This window comes from Panulirus ornatus, chromosome 58, assembly GCF_036320965.1.
Source record: "Panulirus ornatus isolate Po-2019 chromosome 58, ASM3632096v1, whole genome shotgun sequence".
NCBI classification, from domain to species: domain Eukaryota; kingdom Metazoa; phylum Arthropoda; class Malacostraca; order Decapoda; family Palinuridae; genus Panulirus; species Panulirus ornatus.
Genome location: NC_092281.1, coordinates 6064965 through 6078546, shown reverse-complemented (window position 1 = coordinate 6078546; position 13582 = coordinate 6064965). Strand labels below are relative to the sequence as shown.

The window sequence follows — 13582 nt, the reverse complement described above, 5'->3', positions numbered from 1 at the left end:
CTTGACCCTCAACCCTACTGTACCTAATAACCTTGCTCTTATTCACATTTACTCTTAACTTTCTTCTTTCACACACTTTACCAAACTCAGTCACCATATATATATATATATATATATATATATATATATATATATATATTTATATATATATATATATATATATATATATATATATATATATATATATATATATATATATATATATATATATATATATATATATATATATATATATATATATATATATATATAGACTGATCGTCACAAGGAAATTAAACACGATAAGTCCCGAAGTACACTTTCGTCTAATGGTCACATCATCAGGGGAGATATAAGGATAAGATAGAAGACTAAGAACAATCCTGTAACAAGTCCTACACACACCAATGTTCAAACATCAGGAATACATATGGCATCTCAGAGCATGAAGTGCACAAGACAACGTGTCATACACGCTGCATACACCAGACATGGGTCTTCCTGCCTACGACTGAAATCAAACCAGAATTGAAGTTGAATGTGAGACACACGTCACAGTTGCCTTACACTAGAAAGAGGAATTATTTACGATAACCATCTTATCGCCAGGCTTCTTGATGATGCCAGGAAGAGTCCCTGAGAAACATACACACAAGGAAAGCCTCATCAGTGGTGAACTTCGTATGCAAGACGGGTGTTCGCGTATACCCCGGAACACACCACACGAATATTTATGATCCCTGCTATTGTGGCGGAGACAACAGTAAAGCTATAACAACTAATTTTTATACTACCAGGATAGATTTGCAATAGTGGGAATAGAATTATAGCCAAGGTACACATGTACACAGGTACACAGACGTTCTCAACCCTCACACTGTGGTTCGGGCAAGGCTTATTTCGTCTGTCAATATGAGTCTTGTTACTGTGTTCCTGAGTACATCACGTCCTACAGTAAAATTTCAGTGATTTCTTTTTCAACAGAAACAGCGGAATAAAAGTTATGGTTCTTGATCATCTTGTAAGAGTATTTACCGTGCGATGAGCGACGTCACAAATCACTGTCACAGATATCCGTGTTCAGATTTATGATCAACGTTAATCAATTCTCCGGCAGTGATCATCCCATCCTGCCTTCTATGCTCAGTGCATCACAAACGTTGTTATCACCAGCATGGTGTGGTTTCAGCAGGGTGTATATGCCTTGCTATCGGCACCTGCCACCATCTTTATCTGATCCTTACATAGCCTCCTTGAAGCGAGTTAATATGCAACAAACATTCTGGTGACCATCTTTATGTTTACAGTCAACCGCATTAGTTCTGCAGCTAAATACTTTTTCATGTATCCATCTTTGACTAAACGAGATATTAGCTCGATATATTACAAGAGATCTATTATCCTACTACAAATTAGTTTTGACAACTGAGTAAGGAACAGGTTCCAGCGGTAGAACAGTTACATTACATCAGAAAGATTGACCTGCCATTTGCAGAAATTCTATATTTACACTTTCCTTCCTTACGTGCACAACGGGTGGGGACGCTGGATCATATGGTGACCAGTGTGGTTAAAGTCTTGCGCAGTATCTCATCCTCAAAAAATTTTGAACATCGATAATTATGCAGACTCCCTTTGCTTTCTTCAGTCTTCTTTTTATTTCCAATATCAGTTCTTGAAAAAGATTTCTGAAACTTAGATCTAACATGTAAGGAGCTGATTTAGTAGACTATGAATAGGGTTCTACATGTTCAAAATTCTCTCCTTATCTGGTGTTGTGCTGGCTTGCGTGGTGCCCTTGGTTGTCGCAGTCCCCGGACCTGACGAGGACACGAAGACAGGCCTAGACGTACGCTGTGACTCTGGCAACGGAACCTTCAGTTACAGGTTCGAGATCAGCAACGGAATCTACGAAAAGAGGCAGGTTGCCTCGGGGGTCGAGGGTCAGAGTAACATGGTAGGTATCCTCAGGTAAGCAGTTCTTTCTGCATGTTTACAATACCTCAGGAGACGATAGCTTACGATCAACGATTTCGATGGAGTACGTGTATGACTTGTTAATTTGTGGACCTGTTCCTTTACCCGAACATCATATGTCGACGTCTTCGGCTGGACTCCAGCCCCACACTCCCCAGCTTCAGCAACACACGTTCACATATTCATGTAGATTCCTTGATCACATCTTCATGTAATTCATTTCATTTGACAATACCTAACATGAAAGGATAGGTATTCAGTCTGTCGAATACATGACCATGAATTCAAGGAACTGTTTGCAATTAGGTTGAATAAGTGTATAACTTGAATGGTAAATATATGTGAATGACAAACTGGTTTAATGGTAAATGTATGTGAATGACAAACTGGTTTAACTGAAAGATGTACCAGTCCTCTGGAACGGATATATGTATTGTGATCTTCAATACACCGGGTGAGACGTATTACCCGAGGTCTTCACCCTCCAGATTCCTTGACACAAGTCAATAAATTACAGAGGGAATTTCTCTCTGAGTTCCACTTCTCTTTTTCTATACATAATTTTCTGCACTTTAACTGGGTATTTACTGTCCCACATGACAATGGTCATCATTACTTTACAAGCCCTAAAAGATCCAAGGAAAGTCACTGGAAATAAAGTATCTTTATTTTGGAATCAACAATACTTCTAGGAATTTCAGTTTTTTCCTCAAAATTTTTCAAATTATTTTCAATATTTTAACAAGTCCATGAGACAGACAAGTACACCACTGTGTGTGTATGAACAGATGATGTAGAGTGCCTCGAAATAACACTTACGTCTGTTTTACGTCACTCACACATGTTTTGTTTCATTTTTCCGTCCTTTTGTTCTTAAAAAATTATAAAACTGTTGTCAGAAATAACACACAAGTGTAGGGAATAACAAGAAGTGTAAAGATTACCTTAATATGAACCAGGATTCTGCTGGTCCCATCGGACTATGGATATGACGAAGTGCAACACTACTGCAACTTCTGTCTCGACTGTGAATCTACCACTGATCACACAGGGAGGTTCCGCTGGTTTGCTCGCCACTGGTCTGTCTCACGGTTAGAGGTGACCCTTTGGCCAGGTACCATCTCCAGTCCCTCCTGAGGTACTTGGCTTTTTTTTCTCTCTCTTTCTTAGCGCTATGAGTTCCTCGGTTTGCTAAGTGCACACAAACCATGGCTGCTTTAATGCGGATTGTGTTTGGGTGTTGTGTTTATACTGTACATGGATAATGTTCATTCGTGTCGTATAATTCAAACGCCAGCATATTCTGAGCGCTTGCATACCGCTGTTATACAAAGTGTGTGCAAGCGGTGTAGCCTTATTACATGTATAATATCATAAAACATTTCTAATGTATTGATTGTACTTTCATTTTTTTGTATCTGTTTGCCACAAAATGTTTTTCACTATGTTGACTTGGTATATGCATACGATACGTATTATGCATCTTAACTGTTGTATCATGACCACCTGCTGTGTAGATAATGTATCGCTTCAGTAGTTTTGAAGTAGTTAACATATATTCATGCTGCTGTTTAACATTGAACTGTACATTTTATGTGAATGTTTACATCGAACGCTTTTCTAGACACGTAATGAAATCATTTAGCCGCAGTATGAGTACATAATATCTATTGCTTACCCTGTTAGTAAGAATGTTATCAAATATCTCTCTAAGTACTTTGATATCTACCTGTGTACTTATATCTCTCTCTGAAAGACCTAAAAGGATATTCATGAAGTTTCGTATTTGGCCTTGCTAATCTAGGAAACACCCTCATCACATGTTCATTTATTCATCCTCATATGTAAACGTGTGTTTGTACACCGGCTCCTATTCCTCAGCACACTAATAAGATGAATACTGAAATGTTTTCTTGCAATGCTTGCCAAAGATCACAAAGAAATCAATCTACGGAAAGTATTCAGTTGTAAAACTAAATAGGTCATTTATATGTATATTTATCAACGTATAATTAGACACAAAGAAAAGTGAAACAAAATACTGATAATAGATCTGGGTACCCTGTCACACAGGCATGCTTTTGTCGTCCCTCTCGAAGATATATACTGGCTGGGATCAGTGAGTGGACGTGCTGGACTCCGGTACTTTTGGTTTCACGGTCCTCGTGGACACATTCCTCGTCGGCAGAAGAAGGTCACCACCGTTCATATCATTCGAATGTGATGCCGTCAGCACGCTGCTGCTCAGCGATGCGGAGCTGCTCGAGGGCGTGGGAGGGGATATGGTGAGGTGTGGGGATCAGCGGGGACTCGGGCTGGAAGCCGGTCTCGTCGGTGATGTAGCGGACTTCGGCGATGCCTCCGTCGGGGAAGGTGAAGCTGAGGGAAGTGAATGACGAGGAGAGGCTATCAGTAAGGCTTATACAGTGTTAAGTGACGCGAAGCCTGACAGACAGGGTAATGAGTACCCACATAACTTCTAGGAACAATTGTGATTTCAGCCTCGGGAATTTAACTGAAAAAATTATCAGCTTTAAGATTTTCTTACTGCATAAGTAAGATGATAGGCCAGACGACCAAATGGACTACCCAGATTATTCCAGGTATCGTTTTATCGACCAGTGTCAAAGGGTGAGTGAATTAGTGCCTCATCTGAACCGAGTGTTGTGTGCAGGTCTCGACGTTGGAGCTTAATGATGTACATGTAGTGATACTAACCTTGACACAACTGATTACGAGAACAGTAAATAATACAGTCGTACAGATGAAAAATAAAGAAGTCCTCCAAGGTGATATATAGAATGAATACAGTGCAGCTGGACGCACTTAGGAACTACCGGAAAATTATTCCTTCTTTAAGAAATTCATCGAAATTATATAGTGCGTTGGGCGACCCTGGCTATGGTGCAGTATGTAGTCTTGCTATTACTCGATACACTTGTTCAACACGAGTCACAGTTTAATCTCCTACTGATTGGAAAATCTCAACTCTCTTTTTGCGTCATAGTTTCTGTTTTTCCGAAGCTTTCGAGACCATAACAAACATAAAGATGGGCAATATGATCTGCTGGTGACACACACGAGCCTTACGAACTTCACTGAAGGTGTGTGAGGAGGAGAGAGGTGATCTGTCAGAGGGAATGTGAAGAAGAAGCTGTCATGAAGGTCAGAGATGAGGTTTATATACCCTGATGGACCTGGTGGACGTGGTGATGGTGAAGCCAGGTTGTGAAGGCCGGGAGAGTGTCAGTCATGGCGGGAGAGTGTCAGTCATAGCGGGAGAGTATCAGTCATGATGGGAGGGAGGTGTACTACACCTTGAGGGACAGACCGTCATGAACGCTGTAGCCTGTCGCCCGTTGGTGACCTGGTGCGACGTAAGTAAAGCAGGACAGTCTCTCACGGACAACGTCACGTCACGTCAGCGTTGCATCAGGGACAGCGTTGCGTAATGTCAGTGTTGCATCACGGACAGCGATACGTCACGTCAGTGTTGCATCACGGACAGCGTTACGTCACGTCAGTGTTGCATCACGGACAGCGTTACGTCACGTCAGTGTTGCATCACGGACAGCGTCACGTCACGTCAGCGTTTTATCACGGACAGCGTTGCGTCACCCAGTACCTCTTTATCTTATCATGCTCTGGTTGAGGCACGATGTAACGTCTTCTCAGCCGGTATCATGAAACAGCCATGATTAGGGTATTCAAATTACACTTGTCGTCTCAGCCACCACACAAGAAGTGGTGACCCCGAAGGATAATCTCCATATAAACCCATCAGCTGATTCCATACACAGTAGGGAACCATATGTAAGCTTACACATGTTAAGAGACAAATGAAGATTATCTTGAACCACAAGAACATATTCCATAGATGACCATCCGGGTCAAAATGGTTCCCTTAAGATAAAAAGTTTATAGATTCAATATTTTCTTATATATATATATGTATATATATAGGGTATATATATATATATATATATATATATATATATATATATATATATATATATATATATATATATATACCTTAAATCCCCTCTAATCTTCGTCCTTGATTCAAAGATTGTAAATCCTGGTCTACAATTCTCCCCGGGCATCGTCTGGCCATCAGCTGCTGAGTCTGCTCGTCATGAGCAGGTAGCAGCCTCCTGGTGTTTGATCATGGCGGGGAAGTTACAACAATGTCTTATTAGCGGCAGACTTTTTAGTCAGCTTCACTAGAGGTTGTGTGTGTTATTTACGTTGGCGGTGTTTTGTCTATATTGACATACCTCCTCACTCGGGTTCCCTCTACCAAACTGAGGCTGACATTAAGTTCGCTGCATCCTCTGTGAGAGCGGCCTCTCTCAATCTATCTATCTATCTATCTATCTATCTATCTATCCATCCATTTATCTATCTACCTGTCAATCATTATCATCTCCATTCCTAATATTCAGTGGCTTTGATCGAGTACGTACAACCTCTGACGTCACTCATTCACCCCCTCCCCCCAGCAAACACACACACACACACACACACACACACACACACACACACACGTATATCCTCAGCCAATGGCCAATGTTATCCAGAGTTAAATATCATTAGCCATTTCTCTGACCACCACTGCGCTTTGTCCACGTTTCTCTCCAGTATTTCTTTGTCCTTTGGACAACACACATGTCATGAGTAGTTTTTTCCATGCATCAGTCGAGGAAGGAGTGTCTGATTTCATTTATTTGAAATTCGATATTTCATTGAAAATGTTGGGTACCGTCTTCATATATGAACAAGGGAGAAGAAAGTTTTCAATTATTTTAAGTTATCAGTTGAATAAAAATGCAGACACTACAAGCCAATGGTTAGAACAGAGTTCATACACGACCCTAGGCCATACCAGCGAGTGCATACCAGGGAGAGTACAGGTAACTTGGCTGAAGACCTTCACCAGGGAGAACACAGATGACTTGGCTTACGGATCATACCAGAGAGTGTACAAGTAATATGGCCTGAGGACTACACCAGGGAGTGTACAGACAGTCTTAAGAACCACATCAGGGAGTGCACACACAGATGGCTTCACAACGTATGATGATGATAACTAAGACATGACAGAAAGATGATAAAAGACCTTGTTATACCTTTCCGTTACAGTCAAACAGTTGAGAGTTCCCATGTGGAAGATTGTTGACTCTCCAGCACCAGTGAAGTGAAGAGTCATTTGCCTGGCGCCGATTCATGAGGTATGTAAACAAAGTCTTATATTTCTTCAAAGGGAAGGCCAAAGTTCAGTAGGTCCGCCGCCACCCTCCAGGCCGTCCCAGGTTTACATATGAGAATGAGTCGATGTAACTCTAACGTGTTTGTGTCAGAGTCCGATAACGAAAGTGATGTTTGTAAAGGATAACTCCTTCTTGGAGAGGGGGCAAGCATCAGGAAGGAGCGTGCTCCCGCTGTGCCCTGAAGACCTGCTTGTGGATTTATGAAATTCCTTTATTTACGAATGTTCATCCTTTACCTAGGAACTCAATCCTTGGGGGTGTGTTTGGGTAGCCTTGATCACTGTCCACAAAGTTTACGGAATCTATGTGTCTATCTTTTATTCTAAGACGAACAAGAGAAACATGGGTGAAAAGAATTGGACGTATTTGTGTTAACGAATGGCTACTTGTCGACTTTTCAATCATTATGCTGTTGTTTGGAATGCTCAGCAGTTTCGAGCAATATTCAGATGTTTCTTTTTATGCACTTATTGACTCTTTCAAAATCAATATAAGTGTGCGTTCTACACTTTCTTTCCGATTACTTTTACACTCTCAGCATTCAGTTTCCATCAAACGCGACTGAGCTAACACACCAGTGCATCTAAACATATCTGCACCAGATGGACGAAGTAAAGTAAGAACTGTTGATAACTAGACAGCAATATCTTGACTGAATAGGCCCGACATAGTTTATCAAGTGACTTGGAAGTTCTTTTGTTACATAAAACATGGTAAACCGGATCCATATATATATGTAAATAAATTATCTTGGGATACTAGAAAAGATTTTGATCGAGATCTGAACACATACATATCTTGAAGTCACTGTCAGTTCATTATAATGATTTGTAGTTTTACGATAAACATCCCAAGAGGATTGGTTTTGGCAGGAATAACAGTTAACTAACTGGACCAAACACACACACACACACACACACACACACACACACACACACACACACACACACACACACACACACACACACACACACACACACACACACACACACAGAAATTTGCAGACAGTTATTAATGGTGTTTACTTTAATCAGATTAACAACATGTGCCAACAACTCCATAAGCATACAGAGCTGTACTCAGTGACTGCAGCTGTTCCCAGGGTATAGTAATCAGTGATCGAAATCTTTGCCTGATAACATTATGTTATTGATAACTGTTATCAACTGTTATAGTTAATTCTGTCTAAGGAAGAGAATGAAAGGACATTATCCTTCATCTTCAGATGTAACACACTATAACGTGTTCAAGATGCACATGACGCCATAAAAAGGATAATCAAAATAAAAAGATCCTACTTGTGCATCACGTGAAAGCAGTCTACGCATCACGTGTATAGCCTGTAAGAACCTGACTGCATAGAACGTGACTTTCCTGTATGGCGTTCAGTCATCAGACAACAATATGTTGCTCGAGGATATCGTCCATGATGAGAGAGAGAGAGATGAAACAGACCACGACCTACAAACGTCGCACGACGTCAGCATCGAGGGAAGGGCGTCGGAGGGGCACATGACGGTCTGCCCCTCCAGGTGTAGACCTCTCTCCCGCCATGACAGACACTCTCCCGGCCTTCACAACCTGGCCCCCTCCACCATCACCACCAGGTTCTCCAGGTTACATCGGGGGTATATAAACCTCACCACCGACTCTCCTGACAACATCTTCGTCTTGGAGTCTCCGACAGTGGCACCTCATACTTCTCCTGCACTCATCATGAAATTCGTGAGTTCTCTTCAGCCAGCGGCTGTTTCCCTCTACGTTCAGACGCTGGGACGATGCCTGTGGTTTTACAGTCACCTGCATGATGTGCAGGAGAGAGTCGGTCTTTTGGGTTAACAAGTGATCAGGTCAAGGAATGGAGAGAGTAAGAAAAAGAAGACATGATGAAAAACACCTAGATTTCACTGCACAGTGACGAGAGCAGATCATTACACTGCAGAGTCAGAGGGGTAGCTAATTATGGGCGAGGTGCACATGAATAATACATACAATAATCAACAATTATGAAATGTGAAATAATATGCTACATTAACTGATCTGTTTCCCAGTACATGTTCACGCGTGGTTTTCTTCATTGATCCAATGTACTTCACCTTCTGGCTGAGGAAGGCTATATTTTTCTATGTCCATTTGAGTCTATCATTCATATGCATATATAAATCAGTGAGAACTTTTTCCAGCACTGACAGACACAGATGACAAGAAATACATCAGTGTTTTCTTTTCACGACGCTGCTGGTTGTGGTGGTGGGAGCAGGTGATCCTCGCCTGCCTGGCCGCCGTCGCCGTCGCCGCCCCTCGACCTCAGGATGAAATCGCTGAGGTCTTGCGTGACGAGCGCCAGGACGCAGGTGACGGCAACTTCAACTACGCCTTCGAAACTTCGAATGGGATCGTCGTGTCCGCCGTGGGGACCCCGGGAGCAGAGGGCCAGAGCAACATTGAGGGCTCCTTCAGGTGGGTTACCTGATCTTCATTTGTGTTTTCCAAAGGATAGTGTGAGGCTCTTCCTCCTACTGGCTTAAAATTTCCTCATAAAAAAGCAAATTCTAAAACCCAGTTACAATAATATTTCATGGATTTAGTGTTGTTATTCCTGTAGCTGACATTAGGGGAATATGAGACCCAGTTTACTAATTGTGCAGTGACGCGCTCCTCCTCCGGGACCATTGATTCGTAGGTTTAAACCCATGTATGTGTTAGATAAACAAGAACTGTTCATTGTTTCAGACCAAACTGCATATGGTAATATGGTAATTTCAAATGACTTGTCTCTCTATCGTAAACGTTAAGGTTGTATAAGCATCGCTGACCTCTTCTCCCTCTCCCCAAACATCACAGCACAAGCAGTAGTGACTTGCTCCTTCCTTGCATGTTTTCTCAGCTTTGTTCTTCCCGACGGTGTTAACGCTGAGGTTCGCTACATCGCTGACGAGAACGGCTACCGCCCAGAGTCCGAACTGCTGCCCACACCCTACCCTCTCCCCGACCACGCCATCAGGCAGATCGCCATCGCCGAGCAGCAGCGTGCTGAAGGAATCACATTCGAATAAGATGAAGACTAGATCTATGTACCGACGAGATCTGTCCTCACGAGGCCCGTAAAGAAATCGACGTGGAAACACCGTGTTAACCAGTGCCTCCACGAACTAGTCCCAGCCATCCTCACGTGGTTCTTACTCCTAAATAGGAGACGAGATACACATAGATTATGTAACACTGTAACGACAATTATCTTTATGCTTTTTAACTTTCGTTCTCAGTGCTTTTGAAATTCTGAAATATATATGCATATGCAAACTATCTTTGCTTTCTTATTAATTAATTACTCCTTTTTGTCTTTGTGAAAAAAATGTATGATATGTGTTAAGAAAACTTACTAAAATACTATAATCTCTCCAGATTTATTTCATATCATAGAATTGTTCGCGTATAGAAGAGGTACATGACTCTTAATCATCATATACCTCAGTAACCTGTAGTTACGAACACAGTGCAAAAAATATATATATAACCCGAAGAATGAAATACAACAACAAACCATAAGTTGTACGTATTGGGAATATGTTGAACTCATCAGCAAAAGAAGATTATAATGTTTCACTTATAGAAGTTATGATGTATTGGATACGGACAGGTGAGGTGAAGAAACACAAGATTAACGACAAAATTAGATACAACAACACAAACAGCTCGCCTCATAAAACATACAACACAAACAGCTCGCCTTATAAAACATACAACACAAACAGCTCGCCTCATAAAACATACAACAACGTAGCGCATTACATACACCCAGTATGTAACCGAATATATACATTCATGGCCCTAGTATGCACACTGCATGCACGCAACACCCAACAACAACACTCAGACGTATGATATACAGACCACAGTTGCACGAAGAACTCATACGATCACACAGTACGCGGGAGACACTCACATCGAAGCACGACGGAACTGTATCGTATTGTATGGGAATATATATCATGGTTAACACAGATGAACGAAACTTCTTCAACGTTTAGATGTCAAACGTTTCAGACACGAGCCTCAGCATAAGTGAACATACATACATACATACATACATACATACATACATACATAGATGGATCCCAAAGTTATTGAGAATTTTGTATTTATATATATATATATATATATATATATATATATATATATATATATATATATATATATATATATATATATATATATATATATATATATATATATATATATATATATATATATCCTAGCCTAAGATACATGCCTATTTCATCGACCAGTCCCTGGGGGAGGATGAATAGTTGGATTGCCTGTGGATCGATCACCACAACCAAGATTCGAACCTTATTCATTACTCCTTTATTACTCCTGTACGTCTTATGAATATCTATGACAGTGTATGTCATTAATGCTAAAGTCTATGTACTGAACACTTCACCCGAACTTATAACAAAATAAAACCAAAACAGACTGGAATCTATCGGGGGAAGAGTCATTAAGGAAGTCTAGACTTGATCAAGGAGGGAGAGGCAATGATCCCCTGTCCGTCACGATGATGATATTTCATTATGTATTGACTCTTCTCGCGGACCAACGTCTGGACAGTGGCATCCCACTCCACCTGACCAGGAGAAGCTGCCGGGTCTTCACACTCTACCACCTCACTGTTTGCCGATGGCGGAGCATGAACTGTTGTCTCTCTGTAAGCTTAATGTTACGTTATTAATAAAAACACTACTTAAGGAGGACTGACATATATATATATATATATATATATATATATATATATATATATATATATATATATATATATATATATATATATATATATATATATATATATATATATATATATATATATATATTAAATTATAATTCTTTTCATACTTGATCGCCGTTTTCCGTGTTAGCGAAGTAGCGCCAGGAAACATATGAAGAAAGTCCACATGCCCGCACATCCATACAAGAGCTGTCATATGTACTGCACCAACACCACAGCTCCCTATCCACATCCAGGCCCCACAGACCTTTCCATGGTTTACCCCGGACGCTTCACATGCCCTGGTTCAGTCCATTGCCTGACATGGAACTTAGTTGGCATGTACCTAGAGTTCATACGTCCCAGGCTTGTAAGAGTCCTACCACCAGCCATCCCACCGAAATCATATGATGACGGCGCCTGGATATCACGGCGGACCATCTTTACGCTGTGTGTCAGGTGGAAGGGTCCGCTGGGAACGTCGGCAAGGGCGGAGTACCTACCTCCGTGCCTGCCAGGTATCGCGTCTTCCAAGATCCAGTAATAAACACAATATTATTGTCTTTCCCTCCTTATTTTTCTTAACCATAAGAGCTTTTAACTGGACATCTTACTCTCTACTAAAACGAAATTAAGAAATCATTAAAAGCTACAAAATATTCTTTGAGCATTCACTGGTTCCAGCAAGTGATACGCCATACAGAAGCAGGTTCCTGCATGAGCGGAGGTGGTCGCTTCAACCCGAGAGAACCTTCACCACGGGTCGTGGTCTGCGGTCCATCCCACCACTGTGGTTGACTGTCCTTTACATTCTCACACACTTCAACTAAACAGACAGGTCTTAGAAAACGGGACGTTAGATTTCCAGGTAACACCTAGTATGAACTGTGTTGTCCCACCCAACTGTTCTTGCCAGCAAGGCCAACAACTCGAAGCGGAAGACCTGAAGAAGCGTCAGGCAGAGGAGGGGAGGTCGCAAGGAGATGAATCACTCTCGCACCACCTGACCACCTGACCTTCAAGGGCTCGTCTCCATTACCCTGGTGCACCTTACCAGGGTACATAATCACCTCCGCATTCCCGGCCATGCGGTATCCCCGCCGAGCCTTGCATAATGTTGTGTGAAAATCTATCGACTTTCACTGTAGATGTATGAAGCTAATATGAGGCAATATAATGATTATATATATATATATATATATATATATATATATATATATATATATATATATATATATATATATATATATATATATATAACATTGTTTCTTTCTATGATGCAAATTTTAAAGAGGTAGTGAAAACCTGCGCAAAATACGATCCCTCGAAACATACAAACTCTGTAATAGATGTTAATATGAAACAAACATTAATGTATGGAAGGCTCAAGCTTATATATATTACTTCGTAAAGTTTATAGATGAAAATCAGGTTTAAATTTCGCGTGTATGGGAAGAAGCCGTAGAGTTCATGTGTTTCGTCCTTACTTGGGGAAGGAGGAGGAACTTCTCAGAAATCATTCGCATGAGATATTGTCTCATGTTCTTCGCAGATATGTTCATTAGCCTTCGACAGACAATAACTTAAA

At 41.0% G+C, this 13582-nt stretch overlaps 1 protein-coding gene across 1 annotated transcript; it reads left to right on the top strand.

Annotated features, from left to right (window-relative positions):
- Nucleotides 1-8888: 8888 nt before the first annotated feature.
- On the top strand, nucleotides 8889-10532 carry LOC139766762 (cuticle protein AM1159-like). Its single transcript, XM_071695682.1, has 3 exons — nucleotides 8889-8951; nucleotides 9487-9686; nucleotides 10114-10532. Exons 1-3 carry the CDS (start codon nucleotides 8943-8945, stop codon nucleotides 10280-10282), a joined length of 378 nt encoding a protein of 125 aa, XP_071551783.1. The 5' UTR covers nucleotides 8889-8942; the 3' UTR covers nucleotides 10283-10532.
- The last annotated feature ends 3050 nt before the right edge of the window (nucleotides 10533-13582 follow it).

Excerpts from the sequence above, each read along its gene's own strand:
- LOC139766762 (XM_071695682.1), top strand. Across the intron at positions 9,687-10,113 it reads AACATTGAGGGCTCCTTCAG|CTTTGTTCTTCCCGACGGTG; the intron begins GTGGGTTACCTG and ends ATGTTTTCTCAG.